Consider the following 25412-nt stretch of genomic DNA (forward strand, 5'->3'; position numbering starts at 1 on the left):
ACCTCGTATGTCTACTTGTGTTTGTTATTCTAAAAACTCATCAGGCCACTTCTGGGCATGGGCCTTTTTTATTTTTGGACTGTATCTTAAATGCATGTGTCCAATACACTGAACTCATACACTCCAAGAGTATATACAGTATATATAAATACTACACACACAAACAATATAATATATACACACACATGCCTGTTTGCCCTGTGAATTACCAAGCTCTCATCTTCTGGGGGATCACTGATTCTTTCTTTTTTTTTTCAAAATTTAATTTTCTAGTCAGTTGTTCACAGTGCTTTTGAGGAAGGAAACCACAAAAGCAACTGAATATAGTGAGGGACAACAGTGATGCATCACATCCATTTTATTTTACACAAGACGTTGCACAGATCGGAAATAAAGAGATACAGTAATAATCAGGCCAGTCAGGCAGCCATGGTGACAATGCAGTTTTGCAACAAAACAATGAGGAAAGGTCAGAGCATATAGTGGGGCTTTCCAATTTCCAATCATCATCATACGTACAAATCCTTCCCCATTACTGTTATGTGCATAATCACACCTGGGTCAAAAACTGTTTTGGATCCAAATATTTTTCTGCGCTCAACTGATCTTGTCTGGTACACTTGAGCCAACCAAGAGAGCAGGGTTGGCACTTTTTGAGAGTCTTTCATAGGTTCCAATAAACCAGACAAGCTTAGAAAATTTATATTTCTGCATTCTGCTCAAAAAGTAAATTTTCCACGTAAGACATTACTGATATCTGTGATGTGATATAACATGATTTAATGCCCCCAGAAAAAATATCAACTGCCTTCCAGCAGGCTCTGGCCATCAAATATTCATGGGTAAAACACACTTAACTGCCAACACTGTTAGTCATTTTACATCACGGAATGCAATATAGACAAAGTGCCCAGATTAAAGTTTGAAATCTACTGATCACATTTTCACACACACTTGTAAGTGAAGTCCTGCCCTAGATTTGAGAAAATTACAGATTCTTCACACCTGTTTATGCATGTACATTTTATAAACGTACATGCATAAACGTACATGCATAAACGTACATGCATAAACGTACATTATAAACGTACGTATACGTTTTTCCTCAAAATGGCTGTGATGAACATATCTTTAATATCCCTACTAAACTATAGAAGTTCTGCATTCAGATGAAGGGGAAAGCAATATACACAATATTCTATACACAATAATGAGAAACATTCCAGAGATTTTCTTTGGAAAACCATGAACACTCTGGCATTCGTTCCACACTGGACCAATATACATTTGGTCGATTTTGCAGGCAGATACACACATTTACTCATACCGTTTTTCTATTTGAGCGCTGTGAAATCTGCTGATGACTATCACAATCAGCACCACGAACTGAAACACATTCTGACCACCAAATTCAATGTCAGAGCGTTCACCTGAATGTACTTCTTTCCATCCACACCGCCATCATGATTGTTCAACATGAATGGCCAGTCAGATGGGTGTATAAACTGTGTTGCAATTTTTCCACTTGAAGAGAGAGAAGCAGTCACCCACCTGGAGAATATTGAGCTATTTTTCCACCAGGAGAGGATCAGGCTGTTTCTCCATTTGAAAACATCCAACTAGGACCACGGCATGACCTGAGCATGGAGAGGTGGATGTGTTTGACTGTTTCCATTGCGTATTGTGCTTCAGCAAGATTATGCACGATTTGAAAATGCAGGTTCATTTCATTGGTTGAGTTGAAACTTCCCCCCATTTAAATACATGTACATTACAATTTTAGGTCCTGACATACCAGCCAATGAAGAGGCATGTTGTGTACTGTGCACGTTGAGGACACAACTGAAACAAAGTATCTGGAGGAGAGACAAATCCACAGTTTAGCTCATCTCCACCAAACCAAATGCATTAAATATTTACATAATTACACTTTGAATCCTTTAGTAAAGCCCAGGGTGCATTCTGGGATTGTGGCTGGATTTGAAATCTCTGCCCACGGGTTTTTGAAGAGAGACTGGTCATCAGACACGGCCAGCGTACATCTGTCTGGTAGATGGGGAAACCTAGGCCACTGTGGAACCTCTAGACTGACAGTCTTCGTCCACAGAGCAGCCGTTTCTGCGGTAGCACCCTGGCCCCTACAGAGGGCGCTACAGCGGTATTGAGACGATGGTGGGCAGTTCGCCAATGGGTGGGGGGTTGTACTTCTCCACCCGCATGAGCCGCCGCAGGATGTCGTCCCGGTTCTTGGGCCAGCTGTACACGTGGGTGTTCTGTAGCCAGGTGGGGACATGGCACTGACACACAAGGCAGAGGACAGAATGTCAGAATGTCAGGAGAAATGGTGCCCTGCCCCCAAGAAAACCAACCAGCAGGGCAACTGCTACTGCTACTATTCTTACAGTGTTGTGAGAAATTATTTGCCACTTCCTGATTTCCTCTTTTATTGTATATTTTTCACATTGAACGGTTTCAGGTCTCTTTAAATCAAATCAAATTTATTTCTAAAGCACATTTAAAAACAACCCACGTTGACAAAAGTGCTGTACAAATCAGAGCAGGCAGTAAAAATCATAGTTAAAAATCACAATAAAAAGACTAAAAGCAAAAATACCTACATAAGCATCAATACACACAGCACACAAGTTACAAAATGACAAAACATGGACATAGGCACATTTAAAACCACATCAGGGTCCAAACGCTAAAGAATAAAAGTATGTTTTAAGCTGTGAAGGAATCAATGGAGGGGGCAGATCTGATAGATCTGATCTGATTCCACAGGGGGCGGTAACAGCAAAGGCGCGGTCACCCCTGAAATTAAGTTTAGATCTCGGGACAGCCAGGAACCCCAAGTTAGACGACCTGAGGGACCTGGAGGTGGAATAAGGGGTTAAGAGGTCTGAGATATAGGAGGGGGCCTGCCCATTCTGGACTTTAAAACAAACAGGAAAACCTTAACATGAATTCTGAACCGCACTGGAAGCCAGTGGAGAGAGGCCAGAATAGGGCTAATAATGTCTCTCTTCCGGGTACCCGCCAGGAGCCTGGCAGCAGCTTTCTGGACCAGTTGCAGACAGGACAGGGACGACCGACTGACTAATCCCTGTATATAGGGAATTACAATAGTCTTAAGTGGGAGGATATGAAGGCATGGATGACTTTCTCAAGATCTTTGTAAGAAAAAACTGGCTTACTACTGCATTTACCTGCTTGTCAAACTTGAAGGTGGAGTCAAATATCACACCAAGGTTTCTAACATAGGGTTTGACAAGAGTGGACAGGCTGCCTAGCCTGTTGGAGATCAATTTGATGGAGTCAGGGGGCCTGAATAGGACAACTTGAGTCTTGCGTTCATTCAGCTGAAGGACGTTCTGTGCCATCCAACACTTGATTAAATTAAAATTAGTATTTAAAAAAAAGTTGTCAAGTATCCAAATCACCCCTGTGAAAAAGTAATTGCCCCCATTAGCCATAATAATTGCAGCCAAACCCTTCCTATGTTTTCATTTCAGTCTTTCACATCGCTGTGGAGGAATTTTAGGCCATTCTTCTTTGCGAAACTGCTTCAAATTAGTGTTTGGTTGCAATTATTGCTGCCGAAGGCTGTCCCTGTAATGTTTCTGTATTTGTTCTGTATGTTTTCATGTTTATTCTTGTTTATTATTCATTTTTCATAGTTACCTGGTTTATGTTTTCCATAGTTCTCTATTGTCCTCCCCTGTTATGTCTGCGTCTGAATGTTTACCAGTCTAGTCACTCACCTGTCTGCGTGTCCCACTATTCGGCTGGTTACGGTAGTTGTTCAGGTTTTCAACATTTCTTCTAAAACTCGCGATTCTTACTTCCTGCTTTTTCTTGGTAGTTAAATGTTGTAAAGCACGATTCTTACTAACTACTACTAATCTAGGTTTTGTACAGTACTAATCCAATTAATACACTTACTGTCTGTCTAACTAACTAACTAACAACTTTTATTGGGTAGTTTAGAAATATTCACGTAACTAACTCACTAACGCAATCTCTTAGTATTTCTGCACTGTTCTGTAACTCCGCCTCCCTATCCCTGATTACTCGTTTAGTTTCAGCGAAGTGTTCGCACCTGTCTCTAACTATCACTACATCTTCAAACTTTGCAAATGTCTACTCCCTAATCCGGAGCCGTATGTTTTACATGTTTTGTTTCGTGCATCCAGTCCGCGTTTTCGTCTCCCTCCCGTTATTATGTTATTACCCTATTATGTTTCCCCACCTGTTGTCTATTTGTTTAGCCCACCTTTTTCTCTGCCCCGCCTAGATTGTCACCTTCCCTCTTGTATTTAAACCCCATTCTCAGTATGCTTCTTTGTCAGAACGTTGATCATAGTAAGTGCTGATTTTGTGTAAGCCTTATTATTGAGATTCTTGATAGACACCCCTTTGCCTTGACTTCCGTACCTGCCTTGCCCTCTTGTTTTGTTTGCACTTCTGATTTCCTGGTTTTTCGACGTTTTCGCTTTGTGTTTTTGACTACGAGTTTGTTTTTGCCCTTCTGTACCTTCGCCCTGTGATTTTCTGGATTTTGACCTCTTGCTTGTTTTTCGACCATTCTTTTGCTTTTCGTTTTTGGCTGTGTACTGGATCTCTTGGCTTTTGACGACTGAACATTAAAACTACGATTTTGGATTATCCTGTGGTCTGCGTCTGGGTTCTCTGCACCGTACATAACAGTCCCACCAGTCATTTAGGTTAAAGGAGAAATAACCTTTTCACAGGGGTGATTTGAGTGTTTAACGTTTTTAATTAAATAAAGGAAATTTATTTTATAACATTAATTAATAAATTTAATTGTAATTTAAATGTAATTTAAAAACATTTTTTGTGTTTACTCAGGTTCCCTTTGTAATATAAAATGTTGTCTAAAGATAAAGAAAAATCCAGAACGAGCCTGGTTTCCCAGAACATCCTGTACAATAGCAAGCATGTACATGAGGGTATCTAGACCAGAGGTGAAACCCAGGCCGCTAAAACTGTTCCGCACTGTTGCTCAAAGGCACGTGAGAAACAGGAAATTGCTTTTTCAGTAAAATGGGGTGTGATGAAATGTTGTTTACAGTGCTGCATTGCTGGTAAAGCAGCTAAGAACATCAGCAGAAGGTATTACCTTTTTCGCACCAGGAAACAGAATAGGAATGAATCTGAAATTCCGGCAGCCATTTTGAATGAACTCATTCTGTAGCTGAAATGCATACAAACTCAATTAATATTTGCAATCATATTAAGACAGTGGATTCCATCACTGAGTCAACAATTTTCATGAAAGTAATGAAGAACCATAAGATACGCTTTGATCATCTTCTCTACAGGTTTCTTTCTAGTGAAAACCAACAATTGGGAGATTCATTCATTCATTATCCTAACCCACTTATCCTGAACAGGGTCGCAGGGGGGCTGGAGCCTATCCCAGCATACATATGGGGCGAAAGGCAGGAATACACCCTGGACAGATCGCCAGTCCATCGCAGGGCGCACACACACCATTCACTCACACACTCATACCTATGAGCAATTTAGACTCTCCAATCAGCCTAACCTGCATGTCTTTGGACTGTGGGAGGAAACCGGATTACCCGGAGGAAACCAACGCAAACACGGGGAGAACATGTAAACTCCACACAGAGAGGCCCCGGCCGATGGGGATTCGAACCCAGGACCTCCTTGCTGTGAAGCTACCCACTGCACCATCCGTGCCGCCACAATTGGGAGATGCACCATCCAACTACATTGTGGAGAAAAAAATGCCCTAGCTGTGTGGCACTGGTTATGCTGAGCTACAATGAGTGTGGCATTTGACTAGCAAATGTTTTTTAAGATTTGACTTTGTTTACATCACACAGTATAATTAGGTTTGGCAAATGGTATTGCAGATAACACATCAAAACATGACACACCTGGCCTGTCAGGTTAGTGAGCCAAATGTGCAATACCAATGGCTCAATAGTCTCATTGTGAGACAGAGGAACAACTTCAATGGAAACTCTGTGGTAGACAAACATACCAGTGAAAGATGCAGGTGTGAAAAACTGGTTTGAAATGCAGCAGAAAATAACAAATCCCACCTGCTTGTGTATGTAAACTGTGTTAAGGGTCCTCTCGTCGTTCTCCATGCTGACGAGTGTGCCTGTGACCGTCTTGTGGTACTTGGGGCTGATGGCTATGATGATTAGATAGTCTTTCTATTGGAGGGATACAGTACAGATCATCAGCTGGTGACAGAATCAAAGGCGATGTATGCAACAAAAAAATACCCAGCATTAAAATGAGTATTTAAAAAAAAGTTGTCAAATATCCAAATCACCCCTGTGAAAAAGTAATTGCTCCCATTAGCCATAATAATTGCAGCCAGAATCAAACCAAAAACAGCCATTTTTGTCTACACGGTCAGGACAGGATGGAAGCTTTTCCTAATGTGCTTCTTTAATTTGCACCCAGCATTAAAAGAACACAGAAGACCTTGCCATCCAGAGTGTTTGCATCAGGGTTGTTCAATCGTACCCAAAAAGGGCCAACATGGGTGCAGGTTTTTATTTTAGCATGGCTCCACTACACCTAGGGCGTGTTCCACAAAGCAGGATTAAATGAGTTAGCCAGATAACTGCACAGAGTAAAACCCGGAACAGCTTCAGTCCACACTCCAAGGTAGAATAGGTATTAGAATCAAGTGTCTTGTGAATAAACTAAAGATTAAAGCAAAAACCTGCACTCACATCAGCCTTTTTCAGATAAAGCTGGACAATCCTAATTTAGAGACTTTGTGTTGAAAAGGAAGCCCCTGAAAACATGCAACACACAACACAGGGTTTGCCATAAGACAGCTTGTCAGGTGGCAGAACATTCTTTGTCATTTCTACCTGATTTCTCCCCAAGTTTAGTCATGGCCAATTCCCAATCCTAATAGGACTCCTCACCTACAACATCCACCATAATCGTGGAGGGTGAAGCCAAGCACTTGTTCCCTCCGGTCTTATCCAGGCACAGTTTGTTTTGCCGTTTTGTTGTAACCATAACAACGCAAAGTAACATGCTTGGATTTTCCATTTTACAGGCACAACTCACACAGCCTCTCCGTTACCAGTAGAGGATGATAAAGAGCGATGACAGGGAGAGAACAGCCCTGGTCCACCATCCCTCTCACCATGGTGAGATTCAAAGGAATACTGGTTGGCTGTGGACTAAAACTTGGTTTTCACTAACCTCTTGGTCATTGCTTAGCTCACTACTCTACTACATACTGTAGCCCTGTGGACCAGACTACAACATTCTACCTTCCAGAAAGCACAAGGGTGTCATTGTTTTGTTTTGTTTTTTTACCTCATTTATGAACTTCTCCATGAAGTCGATTTTGCTGATACTTATAAACTGTTGCTCGAATACATCAATCTGTAGAAAACCAAACACAGGCAAAGTCTTAGTACAGTGAATGGTTTTCATCTGAGAGAAGAAAGGAAAGCAGATTTGAATTTATTTGCTTGTGAAAATCCTACTGTGAGGTAGCTTTGTGCTACGTCTAACCACAACAAACTCATTCAAATCTGAACACCTTGTTTTTACAAAACCAGCAATTATTTTCACTAGTAACACTGACTGACATCCACCACCACATCCGCAGAGTAAGAACTTACATGTGTATCAAAGCCATTGTGTCGCAGCAAGGCCACAAACTTGATTATTTCATTGACGTGTTTTTCACAGTCTGCCTCATATGTGACAAACACCTTCCCTGCGAAAATAAGAAGATCAAAGGTGCACAAAAATGTGACAGATTAAATATGCTATGGCACACATGGAGTGACAGGTAAATAAGAAAATATTGGTTCAACTAATCTTGTCTCCAAGTGAAAAAAAACTCACAAGTTCAGAAAGGGTGGTGAAGGGGGGGGGGCAGTACTCACGTTGTTCCAGTGACAGGGGGGTACAAAGGGCAGTGTTCTGCCTCAGATGTGCATGGGGGTTTACACTGAGGAGAGGGAGAAGGTGCAACAACATTCCCAAAAATGCCGTCCCAACAGATTGCTTCATGTATATAATCTAAACATGTTGCTTACATACATACATATCTATGCCTGGGGTGTCAGTGCTGGTTTTAGGTGTGTTTTAGCACTTAAGACCTTAATGTAATTCACTGATTGACTAAAGAATACACACATCTTGTTTTCAAGGCCTCAACTGGCTGCAGTTTGAAAGGAAACCACAAAATCCAACAAGCACTGCTGCCTTCAAGAACTGGAGTTAAACCTCCACATAATATAGTCCTCCAGGACTGAAATTAAAACTGTAGGCCCTGCAGCCCTCAAGAACTAGAGTTAATCCTCCAGACAATATGGCCCTCCAGCACTGAAGTTGCAAGTACTGTGGCCCAAGATGTCTGGAGATGTCTGGATGTCATGCTCAGTTGTTTCCTTTGTATGTTTTGCATTTGAGGACTTAAGCTTGTTGAGTTCAAAGCTAACAGCAGACATTTATTTCAGACAGAGGGCAGCATCTTTGCTCCTTTACCTGTGTGTGGAGCCTGTACCTTGACACCCACAGTGGTCTGGACCTGACAGAGGTAGAGAAAAGGACTGAAATATTGAACATTTAAAACTGCAGCTGTATTACCCATAATGTACACTCAGCGAGCATTTTATTAGGTATTTATTAGACTAATTTCTTAGATTTCTACTGCTGTAGCCTATCCACTTAGGGTTATGATGCCTTGTGTGTCCAGAGATGCTCTTCTGCATACCACTGTTGTAATGTGTGGTTATTTGCATTACTGTCACCTTCCTGTCAGCTTTGACCAGACTGGCCATTCTCCTCTGACATCTCTCATTAACAAGGTATTTTTGTCTGCAGAACTTTTTGCACTATTCTTTGCAAACTCTAGAGACTAGTGTGCATTAAAATCCCAGGAGATCAGCAATTTCTGAGATACTCAAACCACCCTGTCTGCCACCAAAAATTATTCCATAGTCAAAATCACTTAGATAAAAATCTTTTCTGCATTCTGATGCTTGACTGAAGCTCTTGACCCGTATCTGAATGATTGGATGCATTGCACTGTCGCCACACAATTAACTGATTAGATAATCACATGAATAAGTAGGTGTAATAAACTTAAAATGTTCTTAATAAAGTGCTTGGTGAATGTGTATCTTACATGACATATCACATTTAAACACCCCCCACCTAAAAATAAGTGGGCCTCATTTATTAAACGTGCGCCAAACGAAATTGACTGCATATCCTTCATTGTGCGTGGAGATGAAAGTGCGCGATCGTAAAGCTTGTTTTGTTCTTTTATTAATTCATATTTTATTTTGAGCGGCAAAAATATTTCAATAAGCCAATGAGAATAATATAATTATTCATAGCATTAAACGTAACTGGATTCAACATTAAAATGGGTGATGTTTCATTCAGGTAATCCTGATTAATGAATGCTTAACTGGAGTTTGATATAAATTCTATAACACACATGAACAAAGTTTGCTACAAATAGGGCATACAAGTCATAGCTTAGATATCCATTGCTATGGTCTACCTCTCTTTACATTAAATTTACATTTATTGCTTTAATACATGAGTCAGTTCTGACTGCCCAGACACCTCTTTCTGAGTTTGTGCTGCACACTGGAGCCAGAACTCACGGTGGGATGCACGGTGGGAGCTTCTTGTGGACTGGTGCAGGACAGTGAAAACATATCACTGTCACACAGCTTAATTCCAGACAGCAACATTTCTTCTATATTTCTTAACTTTGCTTCCAGTTTTGTGTCAAACCATTTTTATTTTACCTGTTCCACAGTACACGAAACTCGACAAAGACTTTAAAACAACAGCAGTATCTCCGGTGTGAATACAGCACGTAGGGCACCGCACCACTTTGACTCATTTTTATTCCAGTCCTATATGGCACATAGTTTGCCTACGTAGCCTATATAAACATAAGTAGGCTAATTAGCAACAAACTACGTTTAGATGTTAGTTTGGAACATCATTTTTGTGCACAAGCTTTTTGTTTACGATTGATTTGTATTTATCAACATACACACGTGGACAAAGCTGTGTCTAATCTGGCGGAATTTGTTAGTTTGTTTCCTATCACATATTCGCACACAGAGTTAGAGACAGCATGAGAGAGCAGGGGTGGGGGATAGAGACATGGAAAGAGAAGTGCTCACAGGGATCTGCTAAGAGACAGGTTCCCCTCAGGGCAGGGAGGGCCAATGTTTTTTCCAGGCAGCCCAACCCGCAGTGCATGTGATTTCAGAAAAATGATTTCCGCATTTTTTAATGATGCGTCATTGTATCAGAAGTCAACATGTCCCATCTGGGCTGGGAAAGGTACACTTTATTTATACCAAGAAAGGAGGCCTAGCTAAGTGTAGCCTAGCTAGCCTGTTCTCTTAAACTAATGCCATAACCTCTACTGTTGACACACTGATTGACAGATGGACATTCCGTTTACAGAACAAAATGTGTCCAAATTGACAAACCCCTGGCATTAGTATTCATTACTGTATAACACTTACATTACATTATATTTTTGTCATTTAGCAGACACCTTTCATCTAAAGCAATTCACAAGTAAATATTATATAAATATTATTAGTATAAATTCCTCAACAAGTAAAAAGCATCAAATCTATAAATAGCAAAAATGCATGTAGAGCAGTGATAAGAAAAATTGTCATAGTAAATGCAGATTACCTTTTTAGATATAGAAGAATGATATTTTGAAAAACAAAATGAAAAGAAAAACATAAAACTGCACTGCTGCCATGACCTTTACTTCAGTTCAGACCTTCCTAAAAAAGGATTTACAATAACAGGACTGATTTCTCAGCAATTGCTCAATCTCAGGAGAGGAAATTGGGCCAGTGTTAATGGGAGAGTGAGGTTTCATTATCTCATAATGAGCTGAACAGTTAGTTGACGAAATGTAATCTGTTGGATTACTCAAAGGTTGTAATCTAATCTCATTATTTTTGGATTACTACTATTTTCATTTGTGTATTCTAGAATAAATGTTCATGCAAAATACAATAGTTTGTATCTGACAAGACTGGTTTCTTTCTTATGTTCTTTGAATGTGTAGCTGCAATATATAGAACCACCCCATCATCCTTTGTAGGTGTACATGTAGTGTGTTTGTGATTGTATAGTGCTAGTGTGTGTCCATGCAATGTGCTTATGCATTTATGTTCACAGTGCATATTGTAAAAAAGTATCCTGGGCTGATTATTTTATTTTACTGATTAAGTATTAAATTGATTATTATCTAACACTGGTCAGTAGCTGGTTGGAACCAAATAAAACAAAATGTTTTGGTAGCTCCACCTTATTTTTGTTGTCATGAACTCAAAACATAATGCCTTATTGTCTAATAACTAGAGGTCAGAACAACATTCCATATGAAACACTTTGTTGTCATTAATATAAAAGCCATATAAAATAAATTAAAGAGGACTTTTAATGCTCTTCCTTTAACTTTGACCATGCGCACACACATATACACACACAGACACACACACACACACACAGACACAAAGACATACAGACATACAGGCACACAGACACACAGACACACAGACACACACACACACACACACACACACTTACCAGGGTGTCCATAAGGCCGGTGGTGCCCTGGCCTGGGACTATGGTGGGGCGAGTGTCCCATCCCGAACCCCTCGGCCGGGCTCTGGTCACAGCGGGCAGGGCCCTGGGGGGTGTGAGGGCAGGGGTGGTAGGGGCCCAGGTAGTACTCGTGCGCTCCTGCAGTGGGCGCCATAGAGCGCAGAGACTGCGGCTGCTCCAAGCTGCCATAGCTTTGGCTGCAGGAGTAAGATTTGCTGTAGGGGTACCTGTCCTGCCCAGGGGGACAGCTGGTGTACTCCGAGGGGGGAGGGCAGAAAGGCAGGCTGGTGGAGTAACCCCCACCTGAGTAGAAGCTGCTCCCGTAGCTGGGGGGCGGCCAGGCTCCTTTGTGGAGGTGTGGGCAACTGGGGCAGCCGTCGGCCCGGCTGGGGAAGGGGGCATCGCACCCCGAAGGCAGGTCCCGGGTCAGGTGATAAGGGTCGTAGCTGGACTGGGCCGAGTCGGAGCTGTAGGGGCGGCCATCGGCCATTTTTCTCAGGCAGCTGGCAGTGGGAGGAGGGATGCAGGGATTCCGCCGATCAGGCCGGGGGCTGGAGTGGGTGCTGGAGAGTGACCCTTCACTCAGCGATTCGTCGTTCTCCTCGGGACAGTTAAGTGACTCAGTCTGCAGGGTGGCATATCTGTGGAGAGACCACCACAATTACAACAACCAACACCAACAGCACCAGCCACAATAATAATGCTTGCTCTGGGTAAGAGTATCTGCTAAGTGCCTAAATTTAAATGTAAACGTATAATTTCCCAACTCAGGGCTGTATTTGGAGTAACACTGTAAGCTTGGCGCCCTGCATAACCAAGCAAAAGGAACCCTCATTAAAATAACAAACGGACTGCCAGGTGTGAAGGATGAGCCACACACTGGAATACATACTCCAGATTGGCAAGTGCGGCCGACATCTGCACATGAACCAACAACTTTCAGACTGAAGTCTGTGGTGGCTCCATTTACAAACTGCAATTGGCATCAAGTGCTTTGAAGGAAATTGTGTGAATCGACAATGGAGACTGTAGCAATGAGCAGTGAGATCAATACATTTGGGCATTGCAAATTGAGGAAAAATGGGGAAAACATTTAAAGAGGTGATGATGAAAAGAAAACACACTCTACCACAATAATCCTGATGATTACCATGTTTTGGTTTCCTAACTGTGATACTGTTGTTATAATATATTTTTCCCTCCAGTGTTTAACATGACTAGGTGGCAAAGGACATGTTTTTAGAATTATATATATTTTAATGCCTGAAAGCATTTCTCGGTTCTTATGGTTCCTTCCAGACTGATGGGCACCACACCCCTGTGATTCTGTTCAAAGCAAGAAATACCTGTATGGGGTTGAGAAGCCAATTTCTATGTTAGTAATTATATTATCTGTCAGGAGACTGGATAGAACATGATGTGCTGTAATTGTGAATAGAAATACACGGAGCTAAGAACTTGATGTTCTCCTCGGCTGTTATAGACTCACATTCAAACAGCAGGCATTCAATGCTACAACAGGTGAGAAGTAGTGTGTGGTTGGAGAATCTTCAATTAAACATATTGACAGAACAAACAGCTTATAAGAAATTCACATTTCAACTGAACCATTAAGTGAATATAGTCCCACCCCCCCAACTTTCATTTTTTTAATATATATTTTTGTTCTTTTTCAGCTTCTTTTTTTTTTTAAGGATAGAAGGGTGTAGAGAGAGGAAGAATGAGAGCGAGAGAGGGGGAGACATGCAACAAATTCGAACCGCTGACATCGCGGCTCACAAGAAGCATGTGGTCAGTGCTCAACAGGCTGCTCAACGCCACCAAGACACCCCACCCAACTTTCTAAAGTGACAGGTTAGACAAGTGCCAGAGACTTACATACAGTATTTAACATCCCATGTCGGCTTTCTCAAACTTCTCAAATAGCTCACAGTAGCTTTGTGTTCTTATATTAACCATGATACTCTCTTTACCTGGTCCAACTCCAGGACATACATTGTACGTGAACTGTGAATGGTTTAACATTCTCTGAATAAGAATAGTTTAACATCACATTTTAAATGTTAAATGTGCAAGTCCCAACCCTACAGCACTGTCTCAATAAGTTCATTATAAAGCTACTGACTCCAACTTATGCAATCACAACAGAGCCAAGAAGCATTTGCTCAGGGGCAGAATACACACATCATGAGTTTAAAAGGCATGACAGCACCATAATCATGTCTTTCAAAAAGCTTGCAATGCAAAATTGCGTGTTCTAACTACATGGTGGCATGAACATGTCACTTGTGATAATATTGCTTCATTAGTACTAAAAGGCCCAAGTCCAACTGGAACAAGTTCTTGGTTAAAGAAAAACTTTGCATCTGCATCAGACATCCTTTTTTCAAACCCATTTCTCAGAAACCAAGAAAAACAGCAAGCACATATGATAACATCTGATTGCAAAATATATCTCCTCTTCACAATATTAAAAATAAAGGAAGGCATAATATAGCTGCAAGCAGTGATGTTGGGGGCCAAGCACCTAAACCATTGCAAATCAGAGGGTACCTAGTCATTGACTGCAAACCTAATCCAAAGAACATCCATGCCAACTTTGGTGTGTATTGGATGTAAAGGTAATTCTGCAATTATTATTTGAAAATAACTATTTTGAAGTGATGACGTAGTAGGCCGAAAGTTTACACACATGACCTATGTGGGTCCGTCTTCAATGTGTGCATTTCAAAAATACGAAAAGCCACAATTTCAACATATTCAATATCTAATTTTCTTTGAGAATCTTGGACTGACAGGGACATGCTTCTCAGGACTGTTGCAGGGAAGCTGGCTGAGACCGGAATCCCTTCAAGAGCATGCAGGGTTCTAGATAAGGGTTTAGTAGACAGATGAGACCAAGGTTGACTTGTATCAGAGTGATAGCAAGAGCAAGAGCAAGAGCAAATCTTCAAATCACCCTGCCTGGCACAAACAATCATTCTATGGTCAAAGTCGCTTAGATCACATTTCTTCCCCATTCTGACATTTGGTCTGAAAAACATCTGAACCTCTTGTTCATGCATGAACCATGTCTGCATGCTTTTATGCATTTTGTTGCTGCCACACGATTGGCTGATTAGATATTTGCATTAACAAGAGATTGTACAGGTCTACCTAATAACGTGCTCAGTTAGTGTAGATTAATTTCATATGCTGAACAGGAATTAAGGCAACTAACCACCAGAAAAAGCATAAGCTGAAGAGGCTTAGTTAGTACAGACCTGGAAAAGCATCACCAGAGAAGATATGTGACAAAGTAGTTAACATGACTACTTTATGTAACATCACCGTCATATGTCACAAAAATTATGGTACCCTGAAATGGGGGACTACAGTGCAGTCTGTAAGTATTTAGACAGGCTACAATTTATTTTCTTTTGGCTCGTACTCCAGCACATTGGATTTTAAATTTGACAATGAATATGATGTGCAGACTGTCATCTTTAATGTGAGGGTATTTAAAGCCATATCGGGTGATCAATGTAGGAATGGCATCCCGTTTTACACCATAGTCCCTCCATTTTAAAGGACCAAAAGTAATTGGACAGTTGCCCCCTCCACTGTTTCTGATTAGTCAGTTGTATTAAATTGCTGCATAGTGCATATATAAGAAAGCTTTCAGTATCCAGTCTGGATTCTAGGCATTATGAGTCAGAGAAATAGGAAAAAGACAACAGTCAGCAATATACACCAAAAAATATGGTTACCACAATAAATAGTTTGGAAGATCGTCAAGGGCAAGTGTTAAGGTAGTTTAATTAAGAAATAAGTCTGTTTATTTTAGCATGCTCTGCTTGACATTACTATGTGTGCGTGGAACAAGTCAGATAGCAAATGGTGAAAAAACATTTTTATATCACATCCAAAAAGGTTTGTAGATTTACTTTTTTAATTTAAATTTGATTTCACCTGAAGAGAAAAGACAACACTTTTTTATATTTGTAATCAAACAATTCCATGAGATCAATTGTTGGTGTAGCCTACTGCATTTACACATCAGGACTGAAATAATGCGTTGTTTCTTTCATTTGATTCAATTTGCGCAAAGACCTGAATATTAAAAAGTAAATAAATTCTGGTATGTGGATGAAGCAAACTATTGGGGAGAACGACCATATTGTTTGACAAAGGTATGTACTCCAAAAAACAAAAACATTTCACTGAGCAGCTGAATCAAGTATGTGGCTTCGTCAGGGCACAACCGCAACAGCAGCATCTAATCAAACCGGTGGGAAGCGAGAGAAGCCAGCGACAGAGGCAAAGGCTGCTGAGCCGACACTGTACACAGCCAAGGCCAAGGCTGCCGAGATACAATGCGAAGAGGGGCCTGTAGCCACCGAGACCAAGCCTAGCAGCAGCACTGCCAGGATTTTACACACCCCTACACCTCTGTTACTGCCTGACCACCTCGGTGATAGTGCAGGTTTGTCTGGAGAAATACCCACCCCGCTTGTACTGTGGGAGAAAATGGGCCTTTTGTAGCGCGTGCTTCAAATGCAGAGAATATTCCTGCAAGGCAGGTGCAGCTTTGTTATTAATGTTGGCTCCAATGGTAACATGGATAAGGCATTCTAATGACAACGGCTAAAGACACTGATGTTTTATCAGTGACTAACTTGGTCCTGTCAGAGCTAACAAATGTTTGCCTTAGCACCGAGAAGATTCTTAGTCAATGTTATGATGGGGCCAGTGTGATGTCTGATAAACATGGGGGCGTGCAAAACTTGTGCAGGACAAACTGAATCGGGAAGTTCCATATGTGCAAACCACCAGCTGCACTTAGTCATAGCGCACACTGTCCTCTGACGTTGCATTGAATGACTTATTTAATGTGTGTAATTCTGTTTACAAGTTTCTCAGGAAACCAACTGCGCAATATATGGGAGGGAAACTGAAAAGGCAGAGATGGACTGGTCACCTGGCAACTGTGTAAATAAAATCTCTTGACAGTGTCACCCACCTGCTCACGAAAACTGAGACCCACCCACGGTAAAGAGGTGCGACTTGAGGCCGTGGGCCTATTGAAAGCTGTTTCTGAGGCGAGCTTCAAATCCACTCTGAATAATGAAGTTGAGTTCTGAATTTTGCACTCTGGATACTGTCCTGGGAGAAATGTCAGCAAGATTTAATGAACAAAACTTGCTGAGACCCTGTGTGCCTTCCACCCAGAGAGCAAAACCTTTATGGCTGCAGAAAAGGTGAAACCACTCCTGGACCTAATCTCGGGAGAGTTTGTAGAAATGGAGATTACTGTCATATGCCAGGATCTACAGACTAAAATCGCCCAATCTAGAGAAGAAGAATTGACTAGACAGAACATTTTGGATAGTTACTCCGGGCCTCTAATAGCAATGCCTACTGTGATGATGGCATTGAAGCTGGGATTAACATTTGGAGCATCAACAGCAACTTGCAAGAACTCAACTAAATGACTCCAATGTTTTTAACATTGAAAAATGTATTCAGTGAGCACAGAAAGAGCATGTTGCACAGGAGGAAAGTACAGCTGATTCAACTGGCATTTGAGAGGGACCTTACAAGCAAATTGTGGTGGGAGTAGAACGAGAAACTTCAAGGGAGCTGTAACTCTTTAGAATCAGGGTAAGAAGAGGCAGCCTTGTTGGGCTTGTATAATTTTTTTAGCTTTTTATAAATGCATGGGAAATGTCAGTAATAAGTATAGACATTACTTCATCATTAGCATTGCTACCATGAAGGGGATGTGATGTTAATGTTGTTTTATATGGTAGAATAGGTGCTTTGCATTACATTGATGAGGGTGGGCAGACCTGGACCAATCTCTGTTGTTGTCATACATAGCGTATTGTGGAATTCTTGTGGCCAAACAACTTCGTAGCTGTGCCCAAGCTGCATTCTACCGATAACATTTTTGAGGCGGTTGTCAATTGTCCATGTTTTTAAAGTGGTGCAGTAGCCTGTATTCTTGTGGCAAGACAGCCGTTTGTGGCTCCAAATACATTGCACGTAATTGTACTATAGATTATTATCCCTCTTGTGTTCTCAGCAAGCAAGAAATAGTTGTGCACCCTCAGTCATTTCTGATGCCCCCTTGCCTAGTTTATCCTGCCTGATACAGAGCCTTGTCATTTTGTGGTTGCATAACGATGTAATGCTTAATTTACTTATATGACGTTGTCACTGTTTCTGTCTATGATTAAATGCCCTAGCGTTTACTGGAAATGCAATTCAGTAGGATATCCGATTTACCCTTCAGTCTGGCGATAGACTCAGGACACCTCCAACTCCTCCAACCTCCAACTCCTCCCACTTTCAATCACCATCTCTAAGCAATTGAACTGTAATGTGTGTAATAGAGACTTGCAGCAAAGAGCCGAGAAGAGAGAACGGGGGCAAGGTTCCAGCAAAATGAATGGGAAGGGATGTAATCAAAATCGCATTGTCATGACTAACGTTAAATGAGAGCTAAATGCAGACCTCAACTTCATTATTCAACCGTTTCACTGTTTTAGCTTAGTTACATTCATTGTCATACGAAGGACAAAGGTTTTGTGCCCAAAGTTTATTAATGCTGGTTTACATACAGCACAATGGATATTGGAAATCTAATTCGCAACATTAGCTCTGACCTGACACAAGTATATCCACTGCATTCATACCCTTGTCTGTAGAGTAGGAATCGACAAGAAACTGCTTAGTATATACAGTAGTGTGCAAAAGTCTCAAGCACTTGTATAACATTCTGTACATATAAGATTCTTCAATTAAATATCTTAAATAAACGTACTATACATTTTACATAAAATTTTAGTAATTTGGCAGAATAGCTAAAAACTGAATCAAATCAATATTTTTTGTGACCACCCTTCAGCGTTAAAACTGCATCACTTCTCTGAGATGGGCAACACTGTCCTGCAGTTCTATAAGACAATCAGCAGGGAGGTTGTTCCAAGCATGTTGGAGAACTTGCCACAGTTCTGCTGCAGACTTTGGTTGGCTCCTTGCTTCTGATCTCAGGCAGCCTTGACCAAGTTTTTATGTAAAAAGTAGTCGACTGCTTACAATAATATGTTACTTTTCAAAATTAAATACAAAAATGCCTCATGTTAAATTTAATCTTTTGGAAAATGAATATTTGGAAATCACAAATGTGTTCTTTTATACTAACACACACAAAAAAACCCATATACAGATAATAAAGACTTCTGCACAGTACTGTATGTAACTACGATATCCAATATAAAACCAATTTTCTTCATCATATAGTGCAGCTCTTGCAAGTTGATATTGTATCGGCGGTAGCCAGCATATGAATTTAGGATGTGTGGAGGAGTTGGGGGTGTCCTCAGTCTGCCGCCAGACCCCTCTCGCTTTACCTCCCCATATCTCTCGCTACGTCTAAGGATAAACGTGCAGCTACAGCTGTAACATTAGTCTGTGGTCACAGTCAGTGCTACAGCTGTAACATTAGACTGTGGTCACAGTGAGTTTCGTCATGGCTGAGTCAGGTTCTGCATACAAATCATAATGATTTGAGTTTGAAAAGTTCCACTTTTGTGTTCCAAATTTGCTTTGCTGTTGACCAGTGGTTCCAAAATTTGGTCCTGGAGGCCCCCTGTGTATGCTGGTTTTTGTTCCAACCATAATTGCAATCTCAGAATTTTAGCAAGCAGTTAATTTGGCTTAATTAGGTGCTTCAAGTTTAGAGGGGTTACGTAAGCCACATATAGCTATGCATGCCATGAAAAATAAAATTCCCAAGTTCTTATTGTGCTTATTGAGCTATATTGCAAACAGTAAATTTTGCAATAGTAAATTGTTAAATGATGAAACTAAAGCAACTGGCTACTAAAACTAACCATCAAGAAGTGAATGAAATCCTGACAAAAAAAATGATAAAGAGCCAAACCTGTACGGTGTTAATTATGAATTAAATAAAACAATAACCTAGATGGAGCATATTGATTAACCTCAGTCTTTAATTTGATCAAAAAATGTATTAATGTTAATGTAATTGTTTGTAATATAGCACAATATGAACTTGGGAATGTGCATGCATAGCTATTTCTGACATAATGTGGTTTACACAATCCCTTGAAACTTGAAGCAGCTTTTTTAACTACGTTAAAATTCTGAGATTGCAATTATGGTTGGAACGAAAACCAGCATACACAGGGCCCACCAAGGACTGAGTTTGAGAACCACTGCTGTATCTCACTTCTCTGCTGTAGGCAATCTTCCTTAACTACCTGACAGTCCAAACAGTTCAGTTTCTCAGGAATCTTCGCATATCAGAAAAGAGGACAGTGCTTATTTAAAAGAAAGTATCTTACCACAAAGAATGAATAGTGTTTGCAATAGGCTACATTATCTGCACATGTTTGACATGTTCGGAGAACATTGTCATTTATAAAAATGTGAGGAGACCTAACTATGAAGCTGAAAGGTTCGTCACAGTGATGGGATAAAAAGGCTTGTTTGCTAAGAAGGCTTAGAAGTAGCTATTTTAATTGTCTCTCAGCGTGTTCGGTAAGCAAAAGCGGCTACGGTTTGCCTTTAATGTTTCAGTTATTTGGGGGGAGAAAGGTCAGGGCGCTAGATCCGGAAGAGATCCGGCCCTCGTTTGCGGGAGAGGCTAGATCCACCCCTGGGGCCTGCATCCCCAGCATGCATTGCGGTCCCGAAAAATACCGAGTCCGACCAACCACTCGTCTCACGTCAATTGAAAGGCGTGACCGGAGGCAAATTCAAAGTAAAGTACTGCATATTGTACAGAGTTGGTCTACTTGTTACTGTAGGATAGTTAGGCTATATCTGTAACATATTTGTAACGGGGTAGAACTAGGATAGCGTTATGTTCTGTATATTTATACCACGGAAGACAGAGCTATTTGTAGCCTATAGGAGCCTGATAGACTAGCAGTTATACATGCAACGTTACCACAGCCCGCATAGCCAGACCCATCTCCACACTTCGTTGCTGGAGACTCAGATACCCAGCACATATATATAGGCCAGCAGCCGTTTATTTTATCTTTTTAAAAAACGTTTTATTCTTATTAGGCGGTCTAAAGAATCCCGCCTATATACCGAACTGCGCCCATACAAATACGAACGAACGGGAGAGGCTAGATCCAAGCAGTGTCTCCTTGAAAAGTAAAATAAGTATAATAGCATAATTACAAATGCCTCCGCACATGCTATGTTGCTTGAATACAATTGGATAAGTGTGAGGTCGGACTCGGTATTTTTCGGGACCGCAATGCATGCTGGGGATGCAGGCCCCAGGGGTGGATCTAGCCTCTCCCCCTCGTTTGCACCTTCAGCTACTGCGAGCACACGCGTGGACAAGAATGCCAAAACTGCTTATCCGCCTCACAGATCAGCAACATCAAACGCTGTACCTGCTCTCCGTAACCCCAAGAGAGCGATGGGAGATGTTATCGCGTCTGTTGCAAGAACTGTCTGTACAAAATAACTCAAGAGTTTCTCAAGAAATTAGCGCACAGGCTTTTCTGTTGTGGCAATCTGTGGATCATGTAAATGTCAATTACGCTGCATGCGCTGTGAACCCATGAAAGCAAGCACGTCTACCTAACGTCTGGCAACAGTTAGGTAGCACGCGAGCCTCTTTCAAATGGCACAGTAGCGGTCAGCTAGCGTCAGTTTTACTACAGCCTACAGCTACTAATCTGCATCTGTGCCGACCATGGTGTGTCGACAATCGACCGCTAGCGTCCTTTTGCCCGCTGAATGGAGTCTGAGGTCTCAAATGCATATCCTTCAATCCTCAACATTTTACATAGCTTAACATGGTTTACTCGTTATAGTGTACGTTTTAAGTGACCATTGGAAATTAATTACATTATTTTGACGGAATGACAATGCAATCCTTTTTAGATGTATTCCCCAGTGGTCATGTTGATGAATCTTCATAATAATAGCCCATATAGGCAAGACATAAAATATAGATTTTTTTCTTGACTAATTGGTATGTTCTTAACGATTCGGATATTAAACAAATTCACGTTAATATGATGCCATATTTTTCAATGTCATTACATGAAAAATGCGCTCGTTTTCCTAAATTCATAAATTATAGATCAATGACAATCGAATACCATCTGGGGTTAAGAAGGCGTTTTGCCGATCTCGCGAAGACAACCCTTTGGAAATGCAAACTTACTCAAAAATGTTCAAAAGAGGTCCCCAAAGTATAGTTCCTGTTAGCCCCGTCATAATTGTTCGAGTTTCAAGAACGCTTTCAAGTCGATTAAACATTTCAGAATGACAAAACTAGGATACTATGACAGACCAAGCGTTACAATTAAATGTTTCAAATAGATCTCATAATTTGCCTACTATTGGATACACAGCGTGAAATTCAATTTCTTGAAAAATAAAATTAGTGTCTCCTTCCTCAGTTTACCAAATCTGTTAACTTGATAGTGCAATGTGGAACACAAAGTTGGTCGAACACATTAGGCTAGGCTATTGCATGAACTTGTCTGAGTGACTTGAATTCCTGTTGCAGTTACGAAATCCAGCGTAATTGTCAAAGACAACTACATTCCAAATAGCCTATATTTAACACAAACTGACCGAAGTCGCAACAACAAGTGGTAGGCTTACTTACTTCATCATTCAGCACTTGATTCTTTCCTCTCTTCGAACGGACTCTAGCAGTGAGAACCCCATTATTTTGTAGCAAAAATGTACGCTGTCAGTTTTGGTAAGTTCCACCCTCTGGGCCTCCTTATTTGGTCGTGGACTTCAAGACAACTCGCATTTCTTCGGGTTCTGAGCTATTTAAAGTCTCACGCCTCCTGTTGTCGGAACTTTCTAGTTATAAATTCCAAACATTAATCACCACTGCCAATGTTTCCGTTTTGTAATATAGCCTATGAACGCATGCCATGTTTTGAATATGCTCTGCGCAAAAAAAAATCAAATAAATGAGCCATAGTTATGAGTCCTGTGTCAACATGTGTTATGACAAGGCAAGCTGCATTTCCGAATTATTTAGTTTTGGTTTCATTCTGATCGCAACCTCTCATGCGCTAGCCAAATATGGTCAAGCGTATAGCCTATATTGTAATGATTATGATACACGTATATACATTTAGGCAATTTTAACGTATATGCCTATAAGGAAATACGTAAAGCATGTGAACTCAAACACACATCGATCTTATTGTAGCCTATAGGCTAGATATGATTAGCTGATGAGTAATTTGTACAAATAGCAAAAGCACACTTATAATCAAATCTTGCTCTCCTACCTGGACTCTTCGTTCTGTATTCATTGGCCGCTTTCTCCTCCCAAAAGTGGCCCTCCTCTCGATCACGCCTCTTCTCTATCCTACAGCTCCCAGTAGTGGAAATTTCGTGCACCCCGTTCAAAAAACCTTTTACAATCAAAAGAAGCCAACCTGACCTCTAAATGGTGCAACGTTAAACATGACAATTTCTTCATATTTTAAAGCAAGATTACTTTTTATAACATTTTTTAGAGTTTCAAAATAAGAAAAAAAGTGGTCTGAGAGTGGTCTTTCAATTCTCGCTTTTGGAATTTTGGAAAATTCCTTGTTGAATGTACCACATGTTTGAGAACTCTCCACATATTTTCAATAATATTCATGTCCGGGGAACGGTGGTGGCCATTCCAAAACCTTCATCTGTCTTTCCTGGAGGTACTTCATGGTTGATTTTGAGGTATGATTTGAATCATTGTCTTGGTGGAATACCCAACCTCTCTTCAAAATCAATGTCTGGACTGACCTTTGAACATTTGAACATTAGCCTCTAGAATCTCTTGATGTTTGGTGGAATCCATTCTTCTTTCCCCTCGTGTAATATTTCCTGTGCCCCCAGCTGCCACACAACCCCAAAGCATAATGCATACACCTCCTTGCTTCACAGTTGGCAAGGTGTTCTACAAAGGTATCACCCTTTTTTCTCCAAACATACCTTTGGTGGTGGCCAAAGAGTACAATTTTGGTTTCGTCAGGCAAAAGCACATTGTTCCAAAAAACTTCAGTCTTCTCAATCTTTTCTTTTGCATACTTCAGATGCTTAATTTTGTGTTGAGGTCGTTCTTTCTGTCAAAGCTGCCATGTAGGTCTTTGTTGTTTAAAGTATGTTGTATTGTTGTCCTGTGAACAGCTAGACCTGTGTTTGCTACTTCAAGTGTTCCATTTATCTTCCATTTTCTAATAATGTTTGACATTATTGACATAATCTTGACAGTGGAAACAGGTAGTTTGGAACATTGACAGAGTTTTTGTAGCCTTCTCATTCTTGGTGAAAATTAACCATCTTAATTCAGAAATCCTTGGACAACTGTTTGGTGGAACCCATAACTACCACCACAGTTGGATACTTTAGCATGCATGGAGTTACTTCAGAATAAAAAGCCCTGGAATTATACTCACCTGACTCATTGAAGCCCTAACAAGTAAATCACCTGGGTCTGGGCCTTAGTATCTTTAGTATCTTTTTAAAAAGTAACAAAGAATAATCCATAAGGGTTCCCAAATTTTTGCACAGGGTGCTTTTTTGTAGTTATAAACTGTAAAAAATAAAAATAAAAGCAATCTTGCTTTGCGGAAAGGTCTTTAGAGTTCAGGTTTGCCTTAGCATACAGATTAATTGTAACAGACATTTAAACCAGGGGTGCCCAAATTTTTGCACCCAACTGTATGCTAAGTATAAGACCAGACTCTAATAAAGTCTTATCACTCTCTTGTGTCTACTATGCCAGGTTTTGACTGAGCACTGCTGCTGTCTAAACCTGTAGCTGGTAGCCTAAATATAAGAGCAAATTACCTTGAGATATTATTGGAAATTAATTGCATTCTGTTTTGTGCATTAAGAAAAGAAATCGTGAAATTTTTAAAAAATGTGATTTTCACATGGGATTTCAACTATTCACATGTGAAAAGAAAATGTGAACCGGACATTTCCACATGTGACTGGTTTATTACATCTGAATGATTTATTCCACATGCAAATACAAACCGTGACTGAAATGACATGAAATTAGACATTTTTACATGTGACATTTACAAATGTAAACTACAGGTTTCATATGTGAAAACAACACATGCGACTTAAAATAGCAAGCTATGCGCATATCTTCTCCTGCTGGGGCTGGGTTCTTCTTCGTACGCCCCTGCATTGACTAACAGGGGCTCAACAACATAACGGTGAAGAATCGTTACCCCATTCCATTGAAGAATCCCCTTCAATACCCCTAGTGGCCACTCTGAGTACTTCGTAATGCCTTCCGGACTAACTAACTGTCTTCCAGAACCTATTCAATGATGTCCTTCAGTACTTGATCTCGAGGTTCATCATTGTATACCTTGACGACATCCTCAGCTTCTCTGCCACCATGGAGGAACACGTCAACCACGTCTGCCAAGTGTTCCCCCACCTCCTGGAGAACTGCCTGTTCATCAAAGCTGAGAAATGTGAGTTCCACCAATCCTCCATCCAGTTCCTCAGCTTTGTCGTCTCCAGGGGGCAGATTGAAATGGATCTGGAAAAGTCCTCCGCTGTAGCAAATTGACCGCCCCCCCACCAATCGTAAGGAGCTTTAACACTTCTTAGGCTTCACCAATTCCTACTAGAGGTTCATGAGGAACTACAGTTCTGTCGCTGCACCGCTGTCCGCCCTGACCTCCATCAAAGTCACCTTCTGCTGGACCCCTGCCATCAACGCCGCC

General features: G+C 40.9%; 1 protein-coding gene across 2 annotated transcripts; it reads right to left on the reverse strand.

The window, feature by feature from the left end:
- Positions 1-343: 343 nt before the first annotated feature.
- LOC133124373 (E3 ubiquitin ligase TRAF3IP2-like) lies at positions 344-22937 on the reverse strand. Of its 2 annotated transcripts, XM_061235520.1 has the most exons (9): positions 22319-22937; positions 11644-12302; positions 8536-8578; positions 7932-7996; positions 7662-7759; positions 7351-7419; positions 6099-6215; positions 5144-5218; positions 344-2297 (listed from the first exon to the last, which is right to left on the reverse strand). In XM_061235520.1, the coding sequence occupies exons 1-9, from the start codon at positions 22324-22326 to the stop codon at positions 2151-2153; spliced, it is 1281 nt and encodes a 426-aa protein (XP_061091504.1). In that variant the 5' UTR covers positions 22327-22937; the 3' UTR covers positions 344-2150. The 2 variants fall into 2 exon arrangements, with proteins under 2 accessions (XP_061091504.1, XP_061091505.1); XM_061235521.1 differs by lacking the exons at positions 7932-7996; positions 22319-22937 and having other exon boundaries at positions 11644-12200.
- Between the last annotated feature and the right edge of the window lie 2475 nt (positions 22938-25412).

The sequence above is a fragment of the Conger conger genome, chromosome 3, assembly GCF_963514075.1.
Source record: "Conger conger chromosome 3, fConCon1.1, whole genome shotgun sequence".
Lineage (NCBI taxonomy): Eukaryota > Metazoa > Chordata > Actinopteri > Anguilliformes > Congridae > Conger > Conger conger.